This window comes from Pipistrellus kuhlii, unplaced genomic scaffold (genome assembly GCF_014108245.1).
Source record: "Pipistrellus kuhlii isolate mPipKuh1 unplaced genomic scaffold, mPipKuh1.p scaffold_m20_p_11, whole genome shotgun sequence".
NCBI classification, from domain to species: domain Eukaryota; kingdom Metazoa; phylum Chordata; class Mammalia; order Chiroptera; family Vespertilionidae; genus Pipistrellus; species Pipistrellus kuhlii.
Window position 1 is genome coordinate 4,965,549 of NW_023425416.1, and position 21,492 is coordinate 4,987,040.

Sequence of the window (21,492 nt, forward strand, 5' to 3'; positions counted from 1 at the left end):
TAGATGCCATTCTGTTCTCATTTTTCCTTTATCTCCTTTACTAACAAAAATTGTTAATTGCAAAATAATAACAACAACCATAAGGCCTACATTTCTCAAAAAAAAAAATGTTATCTATGTAACCTATTTAAACACAAACCTGTGTTCACCCTAAGTGTCATTGTCACGAAAGACGGAAAGGCTGAAGGACTGATCAAAATTAAAGGAGACATAATAACAAAATGTAATATGCAATCTTGGTCTGAATCCCAGACTGGAGAGAAAAAAATGGCAATAAAGGTTCTTTTTGGATCAGTCAACAAAACTGGAATACAGACAACAGATTGAATTAAAGTATTGATCAATGTTTAATGACCTGAAGTAGGTGACTGTGCAGCAGTCCTGTGAGAGGATCTCCTGGTTTTTAGGGGATACACACTGAAGAATTCAAGGGTAGGGTGGCATGAACGCAACTTAATTGCAAAATGGTTTGGGGGAAATTTTTATGAAACAGGCAAGATGTTAGCAATTGGTGAATTAGATAAGGGTTGTATGGAGCTTTTGGTACTTCCCTTGTGCTTTTCTTGATACTTGTAATGTTTTATGAATAAAAGTTACATTTTGTAAATCTAAAATGTAGGGTTCCTTACAGCACAAAGGGAGGGCTGAAAATTCCAAGCACACACTCTGCAGCTGGGTATCATTAAGAATGATGTCCTGTTGTGACCAGATATTAAAAGTTTGCTCTGCCATGGAGCATTTCTATGGATTTGGGCAATAAAAGGAAACATTCTTCCAGTCTGGGATTTTATTATCATTCCTCTGAGAATGTATGCTTGGTCAGATATTCTTTATTTTGGCTCCAGGTCACCTGTAATTTCAGAATGCGTTTTGAAGTCAATTCATCTCTTAGCCCATCCAAATATTGAAAATGTCATTAAATTATGAAGTAGAACTGAAAAGATTTTTGTCTGGAAATTATTTTAGTCCATTCCCATTTTCATTCATCACCGGGCAATTTTTACTTGAAATCTGAAATCCCTAATGAGCTTAGTCTCTTGATAGCTCAAACATGACTGCCTGATTTAAAGATTTTTCTTTAACGATGTGATTTATGTGCTAACTTACACATATCTCAGCAGGTAGGGAATTCAGAGAGCATTCATGACTTGGGGCTTTGGGAGAAATTATTTTATGTAGGCTCCGTTATAAGTGGGGAAAATAAGTCTTACCTCAGAGGGGGATGATGTAAGAGATAGTTATCATTTGTGAAACACCTCAAGGTCTTGAGATGAAAAGAGCCCTTTTGATGCATCAGACTGCCATTTGTATTATGGGCTTACATTTCTTTTACAGTATGTAGAGCACAGTCATTTTATTTTATTGATTGGGCTTGAGAGATAGAGATAGAGATAGACACAGGGAGAGAGAGAGAGAGGGAGAGAGAGAGAGAGAGAGAGAGAGAGAGAGAGAGAGAGAGAGAGAGAGAGAGAGAGAGAGAGAAGAGAGGGAAATATAATAAGAAATATCAATCTGTTTTCCCACCCATTTATGCAGTCATGCATTGGTTGATTTCTGTATGTGCCCTAGCTGGGGATCAAACCCCCAAACTTGTGCATCAGAATGATGCTCTAACTATCCGAGCTTTCTGGCTAGGGATCATTTTAAATGAATTGTTTCCTCAACAGCCTGAGAAGGCAGTTGCCTTGTCTTCGCAGATTAAACAAATTCACTTGCCTTTGGTCAGAGGTAGTGTTTCCATCAGTAGAAGGAAGACATTGTTAGCCATGTTGCTTCTCCTTTATACTCCCTGGCTGACTAAATGAGCTATTTTATTTTCACTTTATTACTTTACTTCTATGTTCATGTTATTATTTTAATTTTATTATACAAACTACTCTTGCCTTAGTACATCTTATATAATCAAAACCCAGAGACCAGAATGACCAGAGAGCAGAACCACCTTGGCACCTCTCGGAGCTGGCCCTACCCTTAGCAAGTGGTTAGGGATCATCAGGTAGGCAGGCCAGCAGTTAGGGGTCATCAGGTAGGCAGGCCAGAGGTTAGGGGTGATGAGACAGGCAGGCAGAGCCCTGCAATCAGTTGCCTCAAAGAGGGAGACATAGGCCACAGCCTGTGGGAGGGATGCTTGGCAGCTTCTATGGGAGGCACTGGTGGTGGTGGACACTGCAGGGCGGGGCTGGTGCCACGGAGGCTCCTGCGTGGGCATGGTGGCTGCAGCCTGACCCAGGTCCCAGGGTGGCAGCCTCCCCTCGCAGCTTCTGCAGGGCTGGACTGCCATGCCTCCTGCCATTATTCCTGGGCAGATCCCAGACCCTTCCATGACTGCGGGCTCTCTGCAGGGCTCGGCCTCCTGACTGGACTCCCAGCTGGGCCCTGGCTGCAGAGGAGCTGAAATACACTGACATCCACAACATTGGGGCCATGATCGCCCCTTTGCACTTCCTGGAGGTGAAACTGGGCAAGAGGCCCCAACCTGTGAAAAGTGAGCTAGACGAGGAACAGGAGCAGAGAAAAAGGCGCTGGGAAAAGAACAAAGTGGTGGCAGCCTGATGCCAGAACAAGAAGAAGGAGAGGAAGGAGTTCCTGCAGCAGGAATCTGAGTGGCTGGAGCTCATGAATGCAGAGCTGAAAACCCAGATGGAGGAGCTGATGCAGGAGTGGCAGCAGCTCATCCTGATGCTCAGCCAACATTGCCCCACCTCCGTCATCAGGACCAACAGCATAAAGGCTCCCGACTCAGAAGGCAGCCCACTGCTGCAGCAGCTGGAGAAGAAGTGACCATGGCCTGGGAGGAGGAAGAAGAGGAGGAGGAGGAGATGAGGAGAGGGCAGAGGAGGAGGGTCCCAGAGGGCTTTTTCTTGCTGCATGTAAAACTCTTCAATGAAGCTCAGCACAGCCAGCATCAGCCAGGCTTTTTTGTGAAACTCAGATCAGCCATACCAGGGGAGGAACCAAGGCTGATGAAACCCAGGACCAAGCGCTGAGACCAAAGTAGTCCTGAGGGTGGTGGGGATGGGGGGGGCGTGTGGCGTGTTCTTCCTGGGGTCAGGCTTGCAGTAGGCAGGACAGAAGAGATACCCAACCAGGCAACTGTGGGCACTTCTCCAGCCTCTCCACCAGGGCACCCACCCAAAGGACATCCTAGCAGCCAGGAAAAGCCATGAGTTGCAACTAAGATTAGGCTGAGTATGGAACTCAGAATGAAATTGCAATCTGCCTGCCCCCAGCCCTGACCCTGATCCTGATGCAAGGCTGGAGAAGGGCACAGTGCCAGGCCCTGATGTACCTATCCAGCATAGTCCAGCTCAGTCCTGCCCGAGTGGCAGCCAGGGTGCACCCTCTTCTGCCCTGCTGGAGTTGCTGTGGGTACGAGGCATGGGTGCCTTCCAAAGCACATACTCACTGAATGTTCACAGACTGGCTGTCCTGGCAAGGCTTTCAACTGCATGTGGTTTTTATACTTTATTTTATATTATATATAAAAATATATATTTAAAAAAACAAAACAAGACAAAATATATAAGTTAGTTTCTATAATCACTCCATGTGATACCATATAAATATGCTATGGTTTGTTGTTACAAACAGATATTCAGCAGTTATGACCATTGTGTGTAACTTCTAAGTAATGTAGTCTCTGGGTGTTGAGGGTAGCAGGGGAGGGGGGACAGCACTGCACAGGTAGCAAGCAGTGGCAGTGGCAGGGGTGGGGCCAGCTGCCTGTAGCCAGGGGAAGGATAGTCCCCGAGTGCATGGATTTTTGTGCCTGGGGCCTCTAGTTTTCATAATAAAGAGCATTGCCCAATAAATTCAGTTCCATTGTCTTAGTTTGCTCAGGCTGCTGTAACAAAGTACCGTAGACTGAGTAAGCTTATAAACAACAAAAATGTATTTCTCACACTTCTGGAGCCTGAAAGTTTGAGACCGGGGTGCCAGCATAGCAAATTTCTAACAAAGTCATCCATCCCATCTCAGGTTTGAGTACGAACACCCTGGAATGAAGTAGAATGAAGACCTTCTTGAGCTGGGCATGAAAACCTTGACTAAAGGGTTCAACAGTGACAGAACTCAGCTACTATTCCCCTTTGGTTTTGCTTCCTTAGCTAACATGCATTCTGCCAAATTAAAGAAAGAATCTGATTGGTGCAATGTTGTTACCATCATTCCTGTTGGACAAAGCTCTGTAGACAGGCCTGCTCATAGGCCACTGATCAACCTATAAAGTGGCTGCCCATAGGTACCATGCCCACTACTGGGGATCAAGCCCACAACTGGGCATGTGCCCTTGACCAGAATCGAACCCAGGACACATCAGTCCACAGGCTGATATTCTATCCATGGAGTCAAACCCGCTAGTGTGGAATGGAAGGTTGTATTTAAAAAATTAAGAGGAGGTGGATCTTGGAGCAATTCAACCCACATTCTGGTTTTCTATACCAACTGCTGATACTGAATGATGTGGGGGAGTCCTCTTCCCCACAGGATGCTGGGAGCGGGGTCCTTACAATATCCAGAGAAAAAGAATGGTCTGAAACTCCCACGTGAGAACAGGTGATTTTTTATTTGTGCAGAGTTAAGTCCCTGGGTTACCCAAGTCCCATTTCCTTTATCAAGTCAAAGCGTAGCTGGGGTTCCAGTAGAGCTAAAACCAGAGCCAGTGTCCAGGTTTCCCTCTGTGTTGAGGCTGGGTCCATCCAGCATCGGGCTAGTTCCAATCCGGTAGCCCATTGTGTGTGGGACCCACATGGCTGTGGGCAATGGGGGCAAATGCAGGGAAGCAGGAGCAAAAGATCCCTGCAAGCCCAGGGTCACAAGAATCCCGAGAGAGTCTTTAGTTAGGCCCGTTAGAGTGTTATGTATCCCAAATCTTGCAACCCTTGCAGTGTCCACGCCCATTCTGGCCAACCATCTGTGTCCCCAGGTGTAATTGACAGCAAGCACTTTCAGTAGCTCCCTCACCTTTACCGGGCATGTGTCTATCTTCCCTTTGTTGGACCTCTGGGGCAGGTAAAGTTGTAGCTTCCTGGTGAAGCTGCCCAAATGACATGCCTAGAATGTCTGGCCTTCCCTTTGCTCTTCCCCATTATTAATGCCTAATTACAATGGTGTCACTGTTGCATATTTATTTTTTTAATTCAGTGTCCTGGGATGACCTGCTGTATTTCTAGAGAACAGAACAGTGTTTCTGAATTGTCATCATCTTTACTGTCTATGGTGGTTTGACCAATTACAGAAGGCTCCATGTACACAATGAGCAGAATGTAGGGACTTATTAATAATGAAAGAGTCCAGTGCCCAGCCAATGTGGCTCAGTGGTTGAGCATCGACCTATGAACAGGAGGCCATGGGCATCGACCTATCAACAGGAGGCCATGATTCGATTCTTAGCCAGGGTACATACCTGTGTTGAGGGCTGGTTCCCCAGTGGGGGGCATGAAGGAGGCAATCAATCAATGATTCTTTCTCATCATTGATGTTTCTCTCTCTCTCTCTCTCTCTTTTCCTCTCTGAAATCAATAAAAAATGATATATTTTAAAAAAAAACCACTGCTTTTAAAAAAAATAAAGAGTCCAGAGCAGGGCAGAGTTCAGGTGTGATTTGATTCTGAGATTCACAATGTTTTGGGGGTTTCACTGTTCTTTCCCTTCAATTCTTTCAACTCTGGTCTCTTTTATATTCGTACCGGCCCCAGGCTGGCCTCTGGCATCGGCGACCAAAATGGCCATCTCTGCTGCAGGCCCTGTAACTGCAGCCTCACCCAGTCCAGAATGAAGGCAGCATTTGTCCCAGCATTCCGAGTGCAATCACCGAGGCTCATGCCAATGAGCCAGCCTGGGTGACCCGGGCAGAGCTGAATCCGGGGCTGGGACCCGGTGAGTGAACAGTGTATCCACTCACCTGGGAGACCTGCTCCTGCCCTGGGCAGGACAGACCGCTTCCCCGGAACCACTGGTGTCTTCACTGGGAGGTGAGGGCACTCGGCAGGAGGAGTGGAGAAGGGAGGTATGAAAATAAGGATTAAGTCTGTTACCCCAGGCCCAACAGACACCGATGAGGAAGGGGGCCCAAAAGGCTGATCTTTCATCTTACAAAAAATGAGGACTTGGCTAGGGCTCTGCCTTCGTCCCGGAGTTCTGTTACACCTCCTTTCTCTCTCCCAGTGGGGGTGCCCTGGAAATCAGTCTGCTGGTGGACAGCAGGCCTCTTAGTCACACACAGGTGTTCCCGAAAGGAAAGAACTGTTTTCCCCTGACTGTCTCACTCCTCACTGCTGTGCCCGTGAGCACCCGTCCACGAGGACCCTGTGGCCAGGGGACAGGGAGAACCTGCTTCCATGGTACCACGTGGACTCTGCTTCCGTGGGAGGAGCTCCCCAGGGTCACCGACAGCTTTCGTCTGTGGCTTTGAAGGAGAAATCACAGCTTTAAACACTGCCTAGTCTACTGGCCTTTTCCAAACCCAGAATTTGGCAGAATCAGCTGGTAGGCTATTCACAAAACACAACTGGAAGCCTCCCTATTGGACTGTCAGGTGGCTGTCAGATGCTTGTGTTGCTAGACAGTCCGCTGGCCAGCCGATAACTGCATTGATATTTGGCATCCTTGCTGCGGGCCTCGCTCTGGGCAGGAGCCAGGGGTGCAGCAGTGGCCCCCGCAGGGCCCCAGACCCCGGGGGCTGGCTCCAGCGAAGAAGACAGACTGAAGACACATTGACTTAAACCATTATAATAGAAACTGCGGGACCCAGTGAGATGCGTCCCTGCTCATAGCTCCCAGCTGATCAAGGATGCTTCCCCTCACTCTCTGCAAACAGGATGCCTGGACCTTCATTTCTTAGAACTAGTGCTGTCTCCTTCCACCCCTTTGGACGCACACTGTCCCCATGATAGCAAATGCTACCCAATACCCCCCCAGTCTCATTCCCCTTCACCAGGTTAACCTCCCCTTCTTCTTTGGACTTCATTTTAAACTGCTTCCTAAGATTCAACCTGGTATCCTTTTTGGAGCTTTAGCCCTATCTGTGTTTCTTTCCCTCTTGGCACTTGGCCCCCTCAGCACTAGCCATCTCCCGGGGAGATGCTTGATTGCCATCTGAACGGTCTGTGAAGGAGACAGGCTTGTCTATGGTTTCCAGCTCTGTGTTCCCATCGCACCAAGCACACTCTGACCTCAGGGCTCCGCTATTGCCCTCCCCTCCGCCTTGAGCCTTGCCTCCCCGGGAGCCACTGGGTCCCGTCTCACTGCCTCAGGTCTCAGCTCAGACATGACCTTCTTCATGAGGCTTTCCCTGACCTTACACATACAGCAAATCCTACCATGGGCACCACAAGCCTCTGCTCCCCGCCATACCCATCTGCCCCTCCAAGACTCTATGTTCTTATTCCTGTATTACTCTACAAATATGTGAGCTCTGTGAGAATGAAGCTCTCCGTTTATTAGACTGTGTTTCCCCCTCGTAGCTCAAATGCCTGGCAGGCATCGGAAGTTAAGCAAATTTTTATTCAATGAAAGGCGGAATCAGTATCTAGTGCTTAGCAAATGGTTAGCAGACGGCAGGCACTCAGTGAATATTTCTGAATGATGAATGCCTGAACACAGCAGTACAGATACCACTGACACAAACATAGAAGCTTTACCTGAGCTGGTGGAGTCAGGAGAACAAGGGCATCTTAGCCCTCTGGTTGTGTTAATACAACAGGCCAGAAGTCGTTACAGCTGTGGTACGACTAGAATGTACAGCAGGGATGGGACCTCCTGTTACACCCTTCACCCCAGACACTCCTCTGGCCCACTCTGCCACTCTTCACACACACCTAGTCACTCAGCGGCAGCTTTTGTCATCTTGCAGTTTTTGCCAAGAACGGAGATTAAATGTGTCCCAGGTGCTGGCCTGGTAACTATAAGCGGTGCCCTTGCTGCGGGCCTCACTCTGGGGGCCTGCGGGGGCCACTGCTGTACCCCTCGCTCCTGCCCAGAATGAGGCCTGCGGCAAGGGCACCACTTGTAGTTGGTCAGAGTGTCGTCCTAAAATCTCCAAGGTTTCAGGTTCAAGCTCCGGTCAGGGGTCAGGGCACATACAAGAGGTAACCAATGAATGGGTAAGTACCGTGTAAGTACAACACTCTCTCTCTCTCTCTCTCTCTCTCTCTCTCTCTCTCTCTCTCTCTCTCTCTCTCTCTCTCTCCCTCCCTCCCTCTCTCCCTCCCTCCCTCCCTCCCTCCCTCTCTCTCTCTCTCTCTCTCTCTCTCTCTCTCTCTCTCTCTCTCTCTCTCTCTCTCTCTCTCCTTCCTCTCTCTTTTTTAAAATCGGTTTTTAAAAAGTGTCCACGGAGAAATTAGGCCCCTGGAAGCCAAACACTGAAGCTATTCCCAGCATCCCTCTCCTCCCAGGAGAGCAGAGCGGGGACAGACAGAGGTAGAGGGTAGGGTTCTAGAAGCATGTTCTCCTTCTAAGGCTAACTCTGTGAGTGGGGGAACTGTGCATGGTACAAGCAGGGAGTCCTGTGGACCTTCTGGGAGATGAATTCCACCTGCCTCTCTAACCGTTGTTGCCTCTTAGTTGCTAATGCAGCTGCACAGATCCTTTTGGAGCTGTTTTAGGATTTGCTCCATAAGTTACCTGGGAGGGTGCCAAATGCAAATGCAAGGAGTACTAGCAGCCCTGATATCCATGGTGACAGCCTCGTTATCCTCCAGGGAAAGGGAAGAATAGGTATCTTTTCTCTTAATAAAGTCTTTCCTATCCACTCCTAGATTCCACAACTGCTCTTACTTGGTAACAGGTTGGAACCAGCCTAGACATTTCAGCAATAGCAGTGACACAAAGTTTATTATAAACTCCCCTTATAGGCATAGTGGGTGGCTATTCTCCTGTGGAGACTATTTTAAAGACCTGTTCACAGTATCCTCCTCTTGGGATGTAGAAAGCCAAATATGGAGAGAAAAGTCTGGTTATCTCCCTAAACCCAGATCACGTTGCTTTTATTGTTGTTGTTAATCCTCATCCGAGGATATATTCCCATTGTTTTTTTAGGGAAAGTGGAAGAGAGAGAGAAAGACAGAGAGAAGCATCTATGTGAGAGAAACAGATTGATTGGTTGCCTCCTACGTGAGCCCTGACTGAGGTGGAGCCTGGAATGCTGGTATGTGCCCTTGACCAGAATAAGACCTGGGACCCTTTTGGTCTGCAGGCCAATGCCTATCCATTGAGCCAAACTGGCTAGGGCTGAACACCTATATTCAATGCTTATGGGTATATATCCAGGAATGGAACTGCTGGCTCATATAGTTATTCTATGTCTACATATTGAAGAATCGCCAAACTGTTTTCTACAGAGACAGCATCATTTTAAAGTTCCACCAGCAATGTACAAGGGTTCCGATTTCTTCATATCTGCACCAACACTTGCAAATTTCCATTAGAAAAATTATACCCATTCCAGTGGGTGTGAAGTGGTATCTTATTGTGGTTTTTTATTTTTTTATTTGTGTTTCCCTAATGGCTAATGATGTTAAACAGCTTTCCATGTGCTTCAGAATGTTTTAGTTTTAGAATAGTTTTAGATGAACAGAAAACCAGCAAAGATTATATAACAACATTTTAAGAGTGTAATTTCTACATCAAATATAGTGGAAGGCATCTTCTACTACTTCCAAAGGTTTTGAAAATTTTGATAGAGAAATATGTCATTGGAGAACATTATAGTTATTGACAAAGGCTCTGATTCATTGTTTATTTTGCCTGCAAAATGGGGTAGATAGTATTATAGTGACATTAGAAATTAACAAAGGAAAGTACATAGTACAGTGATTAAGAACATGGTCTTAATCACATAGGTTTGAATTCTGACTTCGTCATCTCAGACAAGGTACTTTATATCTTTGACCCTCAGTCTCTTCTTCTGTAAAAAAAAGATAGCATCTACCTCATAGTATCATTATGAGGATCAAGTGAGAAAACTTACCTGCAATATTTGGTACTCAGTAAATGAGACATATAATTTGTTTGCTTGCTTTAAAAAATGTTTTTATTTATTTCAGAGAGAGGAAGGGATAGGGAGAGAGAGATAGAAACATCAATGATGGGAGACAGAATCACTGATCTGCTGCTTCCTGCACGCCCCCTATCAGGGACAGCTCACAACCAGGACATGAACTCCGATGGGGAATTGAACCATGACCTCCTGGCTGGTGGGTTGATCCTCATCCACTGAGCAACACAGGCTGGACTGCTTGTTTGCTTTTTAAAGCAAGAGCAATCACCTAATTTGTCTGTGTTCCTGTGTTTGGTCAGGATCCAGGAGAGGCCACTATTCATTCATGCATGTATTCATTCATTCTTCAATATGCACTGGGCCCTTGGTATGTGTCAAGTGGTGGACAAGAGGCTACAAAGCTGAATAGTAATCAAAATCAGAGGTTTAAAAACAGAGCCTAGGAGCAAATCCCAACTGCCACTTCCTATGTGTGAGATCTGTCCAAGTTACATAGTCTTGTCAAGTCTCCACTTCCTCATCTGTAAAATCAGAAATACTAATGCTCCCAGCCTTATAGCGAGGATTAAATAAATGCATCATCTAAGTTTTAGATGCACCAAAGCATCTGGCACAATGACCACTCACCTAAAAAGTGTTAACCACCATTTCTATTATGATCACCATTTTGACTAAGACAAAGTTAAATTGTTGTGAAGATTTAATGAGACAATAACGGGAAGATTTAAGAGTGCATGACATAACTGTAAATAAATGTTATAATACAATATAAATATTATTCTTTTTTTTTATTTGTTTTTCAACCATTTAAAAATGTTAAATGACTCAACTCACTGGTCATAAAGACAAAAGTTAAGGAATGGACTTGGCTGTGGGCCATAACCCTGGTGCAACGTATCCACACAGACAAAGACAAGTATGATTCCATGAAACTTTCATTTCAATAATATGTATACACTAGAGGCCTGGTGCACAAAATTTGTGCATGGGCCAGGGGGTGGGGGGAGATTCCCTCAGCCCAGCCTGCACCCTCCTGCAATCTGGGACCCCTTGGGGGATGTCCAACTGCTGATTTAGGCCTGATCTTGCAGGGATTCCTGCGTGATCAGGCCTAACCTGCAGTCGGACATCCCTCTCGCAATCTGAGACTGTTGGCTCCTAACTCTTCACCTGTCTGCCTGCCTGATCACCCCTAACTGCCTCTGCCTACCTGATCACTCCTTATCACCTCTGCTTTGGCCTTCACCATGGCAGCTTTGTCCAGAAGGATGTACAGAATGATATCTGGAAGGTCGTTTGGGTGTCTGGTCTATTTAGCATATTACATTTTCATTATTATAGATGTGTATGTGTGATGGGTAGAGAAACAAAATGCATTTCTTATTCTAACTGCAATAAAGTAAGTTTGAAAACAGTAACCTGGAGAAGGCTCTCACTACCGGGGAGCAGCCAGGAAATTCCCGCTGTGTTAGCAAGGGGAGTGCACAGCTTTGGCAGTTTCAGGCTTCAGTGGTGTCAGTTCAAAAGGGAAAGGCATAACAAGGCAATATGTTAACTCGAGGGGAAATTGAGTCTAGTCTAAAACAGAGTACTCTGGGATTTAAGTTAAAAAGAAAAAAGAAAAAAAAAAGAATTGCTATCTTTCTAGATGTTTCTCCATCTCTCAGCTGTGAGTATTCCCAGCACTCTCAGGATTCTAGAGGAAAGGTCAAAGAACAAGGTCAAATATCTGAAAAATGCAGATGCTGTGAGTTTGGGAGCAGAAACATTCCCAAGCGTATGCCAGCTTGTGCATTCAATAAAGCAGAGGGCTAACTTAATAGTTAAAACTGCAGCGTCTTCCAGTATTTAGCTTAATTCGGCAGTTCCCTGCTGCACGTAAAACCCTTGGGGTCCTGAGACTCACACGCTGAGTTTCTCAGCCGGAGTGTCTGGAGCGCAGAACACAAACACTGCATTTGGGCACTGACTCCCTCGGGGATGTTGCTCTTACCCACTCTGGGTTTGGCTGAGCCTCCCCTCACCTGGGCAAAGGTCCATAAAAATAAGTTTAAAATTCTAGGAACGTGCTGAATCTGGAAAGTGAATAACACATTTTTTTTCGGGGGGAGGAGGGGGTCCCTCATTCATCTGGCTACAAGATTTTATGGGGAACGATTTTCCAAAGATAGCACAGGTCAGGATGAAGGTTGCTCAGATTCCAGATTGCTTCATTATCCTGAGTCACTTTCCAAATGCACCTCATGTCTGCTGGATCAGCTTTGCGGAAGACAGCGCTGTGCTTCACGGAGCCATATATTCCCACTGCGGTGAACTCCGCATCTGAGAACTCCGTGACCGGCTCCCGGAAAACACACCTTTGAGTACCATAATGTGGTCATAAAACCGGACTTTGTCTTTCACTTCTTAAAATCCTAGTAAAATAAATTAGAGTGGGCGGGGGCAAGGCTTTCTCCTTACAGTGGCCCCTTTAGTTCCTGAGGCTCCGTTTACCGGCTGCCGCCTCCCTAATGAGCTGTCCCCCAGGACTCCCCGGCCCCCAGTTATTGAACTTACCGAACACAATTGTTTCCTTGTCCGAGGGTCCAATTAGGAGGTAAACTTCCTCCAGAAAAAAAGGAAAAGAAAGAAAAAGCGTGCCTCTTAGTTTTGTACTATCAGTGCCTAGTAAGAATGGACAAAATAAGCATTTAACCAACATTTGTTGAAGGAATGAAGGAATGAAAATAATGTACCAACTGTCACATGCCATCTTGGAACATTTAATTCTCTTCTGCAGTGTAGCCTCAGAGAGAGTGAGATTCATTTGGGGACATCTGAAATAGGCCGTATGTAATTTAACAAAGCGTCCGTATTCAAGACGTAAAACCCTTGACTGGCTTCCTTTGGAGAGGGTCCGATCCCGCACAGTTGCCAGCTTCAGCATTTCTTCAAACTGTCCACCAAAATGTGGGCCAGCGCTTGCAGCTCTGATTGGAATCAAACTCGCACCACACTTGAATTCTCGGAACTCTTATCCACAGGAAAGGGGACCCTGGTACGAGCCTGCAGAGGACACACCTTGCTGAGGTCTCCTGGCATGACCCCAAGTCCACACACTCCGCCAGGCTTCCCCCCCAGCAGACAGTGCTAGCGACCAGCTTGTGTTTATTGTCAAAGCCACCGAGGAGCAGGCAAATTCTACCTCTACTCTCAACAACTGAAACTGAAAGCAGTAATGCGGATGGGAATTTCTCGATTGCTTTTTCAAACTGCTAGTGAGAATCTCCTTTCTCCTGACATTGCTAAACCTGGATGAAGCCAGCTGCCCTGGCTGCCTTTCCTGGCTGCCTGGAGAAGGCCGATCTGGATGGAGTAGGAGAGGATGAGGGCGACAGAGCAGAGCAGAGCTGAGAGATGCCGAGAAAGCGGTGGACAGAGCCTGAGCCTCTTCATCTGGTGATGAACATTCCAGTCTTGCCAGACACATGGGGGAATACATTGCCTTTTTCGCTTAAGCTAAACTGGGCTTCTGTCACTGGCAACCAAAATATCCTAATGTAAATAATTACTTTAGCCCCATTCCAATGATCATTCATAGGACCTTGGCTAAACACATTATAAAACATTCAAAGAATGAAATATTGTTGAACTATTTTTTAAAAATATATTTTTATTGATTTCAGAGAAGAAGGGTGAAGGAGGTAGAAACATCAATGATAAGAGAGAATCATTGATGAGCTGCCTCCTGCACACCCCCTACTGGGGATTGAGTCTGCAACCCAGGCATGTGCCCTTGACTGGAATTGACCCTGGGATCCTTCTTCCATAGGCCAACACTCTATCCACTGAGCCAAACCAGCTAGGGCTTGTTGAGCTATTGAAAGTGATAAATGTAGACCCATGCTTACAAATAGGAGACTAATGATATATTGGTGAGTGAAAAAGGATTAAAAAAGAGAGAGAGAAACTCTATGTGTACATATTTATATCGACCAAAATCCAAGAGATATACCCAAATGTAAAAAGTAGTTATTTCTAGGTAATAGAATTTTTAATATCTTATGATCCAAGAACATAGGTATTTTGAGCTTTATTTTTAATAATTTAATTCTGCCTTTTTACTTTAAAAAATGTTCAACAAAAACATCAGCAGGGTTATTTTAAAAAAATCTTTTTATTGATTTCAGAGAGGAAGGGAGAGGGAGAGAATCATTGATTGGCTGCCTCTTGCATGCCCCCTACTGGGGATCGAGCCTACAACCTGGGCATGTGCCCTGACCAGAAATTGAATGATGACCTCCAGGTTCATAGGTTGACGCTCCACCATTGAGCCACACCAACCAGGCAGTAGGGGTATTTTTAAAATATGGGCATCCACCCTTAACTTCAGTCTGAATCTTAATTCTTCTTCTCTCATTCGGTTCTGTTTTGGTGGAGTAAATTGTTAAAGACACTCAGTGAGGAAGAAGGGAGGGAACACCTTCAATAATAAAATCCTGTATTGTTTAAGCACCTGCCATGTTTAAGCACCTGCCATGTTCAAATTATTATACTGTCATAGAGTTGCTGGGAGATGGAATAAAAGAGATACAAACATCTATAATCAAGAAAAAAGCAAATGTCCTGTTCTTAAGAAAATTAACAATATCAAAAGACATATTTTCAGTAGAATTATGCAGGGTAAAATGCTAATTTGGGAAATGTAGTGTTTTATGCAGAAGAATCATTTGGGAAGTTTTAGGAGAGATTCTTACAATATGTCCGTGGGTTTCTGCAACTATCATCGAATCTCAAGTCTTCCAGTTGCCAATATTCATTTCTCCCATGGAAGTGAACCAGCAGGCTTAAACTCTCTTCCCGGAGCCCCTTCTCTGGGGTATTAAAATAATAGTTTACACGTGATGCTGGAAAGGGCACCAGGACGAATACTTTATTTGCTCTTGCCTAGCAGAAAGTATGGGAAGGAGAAAGACTATGTCAGACAACACTACCCTTCTGTCTCCCTGTGAGGAATCCAACAAGTGTCAAGTGCTCTGCCTGCCTGCCTTCACCTTGGCTCCCGCCACCAAATGTAACTAGCTCTGCATCGGGGCGATGGCATCAGCCTCCTCCTTTGGTCTCACTCACCAATTTGAAGTCAGTGCCGTACTAAATATGTACAAGGTACTTACCATGAGTGGCCAGAGATGAAATCTGGCCACTCAGTGTGCTTCTCTTGAGTACCTCATTTATTTGATATCAACAATACTATAAATCATACATGTGATCAGTTTTCCCCTTTGCACTGGCTGATAGAAAGCTCAGGGCAAATAGGTGGTTGATTTCCAGCCAACGTCTGGAATACTTTTGGTACCCATTTGAGATATAAATACACGGAGTGGCCAGATTATTATGCGTTCAGAGATCATAATAATCTGGCCACTCAGTGTATATTGATATCTATAATATATATGTCTGCTGACATTTTTCAAAAAATAAAAAGCTAACCAATTTATATGTTTTTCTTTGCCCCACCGCTCACCAACTTATTTCCCATCCTCATATTTTCAGAAAAATGAAGTAAATTGCACTTTAGACTGTAAGTATAAATTTGTTTGATCACATATGGAAAACTTTGGGAAGAAATACTTTTGGGAAAAAGAAAGGAAATGCACATTTAATAATTGTGGGTTTTTCCCTTTCCCTTAGTGGAGTTAGCTATATGAAAATAAGGTCTTAATCTCTGCAGCATTATCCTTTGGTTCTCACCTGAGTCTGCTGTGCTTATTAGGAGTTCACTGTTGAAATGCTTATGCGATAGCAGTATAAGGATGTTTGGCATGTCATCTGCATCACAGCCCATAGATCTCCAAACACTTCAGAAATGTTTGCAAATTAATCCTCTTTACATTTCAGCAAATTATTCACTCTTCAGAGCCCCCAGACGGGGAACAGGAGACTGGATTCCTGAGTGGAACACTGTATTCGTTTGGATGAAAGGGAACAGATAGGAGGGTGACTTAATTAGTGTGCACACACTTTGTGGTAGTAGATTCAAGAGCCAATAAAATGCTGCTAGCCAAACATGTTAAGTGGTAGGTGGCAACATCCGACACTCTCCTAGCACAGCGTTCTGAGCAGGGTCTGGGGCATGCCTCTGGGCTCACCCCTTAGCTGTGTTACTCCCAAGCTCATGAGCAAGTTTCTTTACTGTCTTAGCTTCACTTTCCTCAACTGTAAAATCAAGGTCATACCTGCTTTACATGGTTGTTGCGACAATTAAACAAAATGATGCACATAATTATCCTGGCATCCAGGCCAAGCCTCAAAGTTAGGTATTTTATGGCATTATTTCCCCACTGGGATGCATTTCCAAAGGCACAGCCTAAGTGAGAGAAGCCAGAACGCTAGGATCCCACTTTTATCTCTTCCAGAAAAATCAACTTCACAATGATATAACTACACGAAAGCAGTCTATAAGTATCTTGGTTTTAGCCCCACACTACGTAGGCTTTGTATCCAAGGTCCCATATTCTGCAGTTTAATGTCACACTTAAACCATGTCCTCATGTATTCATTCAGCCAATGTGCATGGTGCACACTGCACGCAGGGCGCGGGTTTAGGTGCTGAGAATTCAAAGGTTGGATCAGATAGATAGTTCCTGAAGTTGTTTCCAGTCCAGGGCACAGGAAGTGGACGAGGTGAAGGAGAGTAGACAGAAAGGGTCAGAGGAGGGGAGTTTTCAAAAATTTACTGCCTGAAAATTGGCAGTCTTGCTACTTGGAAGCTCAAAATACTTATGTTCTTGGATAATGTCTCTCTATACGTCTCTCCATCCTGCCCTCTGTATCCTCAGATATCCTTTCTTGGCGTTATGCCACATTGAAAATCTGAAGTGTGGTAAGTTCCCCAGGCTTTACCCTTCTCAGCTGCAGGATACTTGGAATCCTAGAGAAGGAAGATGGCATTGCACAGTAGGAAGAGTCAGAAAACGCTTGGTCCCATCCATCCTTTGGACTCCTCCAGGTGAGAGTGAGAGTCAACTGGGAAACAGAGAGGAGATGCTGATTCTAGGCAGGCGGGGGAACCCTTGGCAAGCAACCACGACTACCAGAATATGAAGTGGAGAAGTAAGCTTTACCCGCAAGTTAAAGCTGACTAGTGACTTGTAGGGGAGTCTGTGACTCCAAGGTGGTATACAAAAATGTACATTTTTGTGGAGGATCCATTCAATAAACTTGTGCATTAACTAGGAATCAGACACAGTTCCAGGAACTGGGAAAATGTTAGTAAACCACACTGCCAAAGTTCCCTGCCCTCCTGGACCTTACACTTCAGAGCAGTGGTTCCCAACTTTTTTGATCATGCCCTACCTAAGCATCTCTAAAATCCTGATGCCCCCCCCTGTGACATGTAATTCTTACTAGAGGCTTGGTGCATGAAATTCATGCATGGGTAAGGTCCCTAGGCCTGGGTGGCGATCAGGGCCAATCTGTGGGGCCACCAATGGGGTGGTGGGGGTGGGGTAGCTGGCCTGGCACCACCTGCTCCCCTGCCCCACTCTCCATCGCCATAGGTTAGGGCAGCTCCTGCATTGAGCATCTGCCTCCTGGTGGTCAGTGTGCATCATAGCAACTGAACATTCTGCTGTTTGTTCAATTTGCATATTAAGGTTTTATTATATAGGATTATTCAAAAAGTGAACTCCTATTCATGTGGAGAAAGCCTAAAAGGCTTGGTCTAAACAAGCTTCCAAAGAACATGGCATCCATGAAAGAGAAAAATAAAAGAATGAAAGGACAGTTGAAGTACTGAGGAAGAAACCACTAAGAAATTGTTAAAAAAATAATAATATTAAGTGATATAAAAATAGAAAATCAAGTTTCAAAACATGTAATAGAGAACTGAAATGCACAAATATGTCACAATACATATTTAGATACCATATATGAGGCCCCTGGAACCATAAGAAATGCAAAAAAATTCATTCAAAATAAATCATTCTTGATTGCCCCTTTTAAAAGTCAAAGTGCTCCTCTGAGGGGCATGCCCCACGCTGGGAACCACTGCTCTAGAGGAAGATGTGAGCCGTAGGTTTATCCTCCAAAAGGGTCTTGATGCTCAGGAGTCAAGATGCTAGACCCGTGGTCCTTCCTCAGCCTTGTGGATCAGCACCACTTAAGGGAAACCTTAAAGGTTCCGAGATTCTGATGGTCCGGCTGGCTGTTGTGTTTGGGAAGGACCGTTTTGAAGTTCCCACTCATTGGATCCTGTCAAGTGTGCGAGCACTGATTGCTTCTGAGCAAAGAGCCTGGAGACCAAGTTCTCCTCGCCAAGATGAGCCAAGGGCCATGGGCCACCTCCCTCTTTCACAGGTTCTACCAGGCCGTGGGCTTTCCAGTTCTGGATATCTCAAGATCTTCCCCGAGTTTTGTGAGCTTACATAGCACCCTCTAAGCAGTGCTTAAAAACTAGTTAAATGTATTCCTATATCCTAGTTCAAGCTTTAGAGAAGAATATTATCATCAGGTAACTTGAAACCCCCAATTATTTCCTAATTCTCTTTCCACATACTACTACTATGTTTTTATTATTTGCCACTTAAAAGTATTCCCTTTACAAGTGTTGGTCCATGTACTCTCCTAAACATCTTGTGCAGCATTGTTATCCTCACTGAGCAGGGGACAGCGGGAGACCCCAGGGGGTCACAGAGCTGGCTCAAGGTCACACGGATTTTGAGCCGCTGGGCCCCTCCTCTCACCTCCCTTATTTAGCCCTTGGTCTCTCTCCTGTGACCAAAGAGGAACAAGCAAGTTATAAATCACGGAGGAAAACATTTGCCTGGGAGACTCCGCGGCCCAGGCCAATGTGGGGAGTGTGGGGAGGGCGGCCTTCCCGGCAGGCGCGGGGTGTTCTTTGTCCGCCGCTCCAGAGCTGGGACCTCGCTCGCCCCACCTCCACCTCCACCTCCTTCTCCACCTCTACCTCCTCCTCCACCGGCCCCGGCCTCGGGCGGCGGATTCCGCTGGGGCTGCCGCACCCGTGCCCACGCCCCGCGGTGCGCATCCCAGCCCCGGGGGATCCTTCTCTCCCGGCGGCGTGGGTTCTCCGGCTTCCCGCCCAGCCGGGACCTGAGCCGGGCAGATGCCTGACTCCGGACATCTTTGCAGGAAAGGCAGCTAAAAAGCCCCCAGCCTCCTCTGTCCACCGGCTCCTTCCCCTCGTCCCTAGTTTCCCTGTGTCTTAAGGAAGTTGGCCCCAAACTTTAAGGGTTCGGGTCTCTGTGTGTGTGGGTGTGTGACATTCACGGGGCCCCCGTTTGGGGGTTCTGCGGGTCCCCCTCCTCCCCAGTCTCTCTTTGCCAGGGACACTGGCCAGACCCGCTCCAGGACCCGGCCCCGCGAGCGGGTGCAGGGCGGGCGGGGGCAGCGCCCACCCGGGGTCCGGCGCCGGGGATCGGAGGGAGAAGTGGGGGGTGGGGTGCGTGGGGGCGGCGGACAAGCAGGCTGGGCGACCCACAGCGTGGCCAGCCGCCGGCCAAAGGCGATTAGAAGGCTCAGGCCCAGGCCGGCGTGAACGTGTGAGCGAGCGCGAGGGTGTGTGCGAGCGTCCCCAACTCCCACCTGTTTGAAATGGTTTCAAAATGCCCCAAAGCCAGATGCACCGCGTTTCAAAAGTTGCAAACAGTTGGGAGTAAAACACGTGCGCGGTCCCCCTAGCTCCAAGGGGCTGTTGCTGCATCCGAGGCCCGGAAAGAAAAGGGGGACTAAGAAGAGTGTAGGAAAGCGGGTAGTTTGCCTCCTCCCGGAAGGTCGGCTTTAGGACCCAAAGGGAAGCACGATGGAATCTCTCCCTCGGGGAGGGAGGGTCGGGGCGGGCGGGCGGCCGCGGGGCGCATGCGCGCGCGTCTCCTCTCCCCGGCCGCCGCGCTCGGCGGCGCAGCACAGAATGAACTGTAACAAAACAAGCCGAGCCTTTGTATCTGCTTAAAGGGGCCGCGGCCGCTTCCCTCCGGCGGCTCCCCCCGCCCGCCGGCGCCTAGCCCCCGCTCGGCGGCGACGGCGTCTGCTGGGCTCCCGGCAACTGGCCGGACGGGCTTCCCGCACCTTCAGGAGCTGCCCGCCGGCGGGGAAGAGGAGACGCCGCGTTTCCAAGAGGCGAGAAAGAAAGGAAGGAAGAAGGAAGGAAGGAAGGAAGGAGGAAGAAGGCAGAAATAAGCGGCGCGGCGGAGTGGACTCTGTCCCGGAGCGCGGCCGGCGCCGGAGCGCGGACCGGGGCCGCCGGAATGCAAACAAAGCTCGCGGGCGCCGGAGCGGAGCTCGCCCGCGGGGCCGCCGGAAAGTTTGCTCCGTGATGGCTTGAGCCGGAGCGCGTGCGGGGAGCGGGGCTGCCGAGTGCTCTCCCGCGGGGACCTCCGGAGGGGGATGTCCCTCCCGTGAGCCGCGGGGGCCGGGCCGCGCGGTGGGGGCACCTGTCCCTCACGTTGTTATTTTTGTGTTCTGTTTTTTTTTTTTTTTTTTTGGGGGGGGGTTGGAGGGGTGCAACTCGTCATGTCGAAAGTGATCCAGAAGAAGAACCACTGGACGAGCAAGGTCCACGAATGCACCGTGCGGCGGGGGCCCCAGGGCGAGCTGGGGGTGACGGTGCTGGGGGGCGCGGAGCACGGCGAGTTCCCGTACGTGGGAGCGGCGGCGGAGCTCCCCGGCGGGGACGGCCCCGCGCTGGGCGCCGGGGAGCTGCTCCTGGAGGTGCAGGGGGTCCGCGTGGCCGGCCTGCCCCGCTACGACGTGCTGGGCGTCCTGGACAGCTGCCCGGAGGCCGTCACCTTCAAGGCCGTCAGACCAGGTAGGACGGGACGCGCCCCCAGGGGAGGCTTGCAGGGCGGGCTGCGGCCTGCGGAGCGCGCATCCCCCGCCCAGGGCATCTCGGTTTCCCGCTTCCACCCTCCGAGCGCAGCTCAGGGGGGACATGAGGCCATGCGCCCTGTCCTGGAGAAATACACGAAGTTGTGTAGAGGAGGTTGCGGGCCGTTTGCTCACCTGACTTGGGGAGGGGGGGGCTGGATTTGCGCCTGTTTGCCAACCTGTTATCCTGGCCCTGAGTGCAGCGCAGTTTCGCCTGAGCCTGGGGAACGGTCAATTGCAGGAGCCCGGGGACAGTCGGGGTGCTGAGCCTGGAGGACAGTCGGGAAGCTAAGGCTGGGGGACAGTCGGGGAGCTGAGGCTGGGGGACAGTCAATTGCATGAGCCCGGGGGACAGTCGGGGAGCTGAGGCTGAGGCTGGGGGACAGTTGGGGAGCTGAGCCTGAGGCTGGGGGACAGTTGGGGAGCTGAGCCTGGGGGACAGTTGGGGAGCTGAGCCTGGGGGACAGTTGTGGAGCTGAGGCTGGGGGACAGTCGGGGAGCTGAGCCTGGAGGACAGTCGGGGAACTGAAGCTGGGGGACAGTCGGGGAGCTGAGGCTGGAGGACAGTCGGGGAGCTGAGGCTGGAGGATAGTCAGGGAACTGAAGCTGGGGGACAGTCGGGGAGCTGA

General features: G+C 48.1%; 1 protein-coding gene and 1 pseudogene across 18 annotated transcripts in view; both read left to right on the plus strand.

Annotated features, from left to right (window-relative positions):
* Positions 1–498: 498 nt before the first annotated feature.
* Positions 499–21,118, plus strand: LOC118715723 (annotated as a pseudogene).
* Positions 20,438–21,492, plus strand: part of MAGI1 (membrane associated guanylate kinase, WW and PDZ domain containing 1) — a 513,936-nt gene continuing 512,881 nt past the window's right edge. For 5 of the 18 annotated variants that reach the window (XM_036430597.2, XM_036430598.2, XM_036430596.2 and 2 more), the window contains exon 1: positions 20,441–20,804. In XM_036430597.2, coding sequence (XP_036286490.1) covers positions 20,510–20,804 — 295 coding nt within the window. In that variant the 5' untranslated portion in view covers positions 20,441–20,509. Of the gene's footprint in view, positions 20,805–21,492 lie in introns of all 18 variants that reach the window. The other 13 variants (XM_045578954.1, XM_036430607.2, XM_036430614.2 and 10 more) reach the window with 5 other exon arrangements.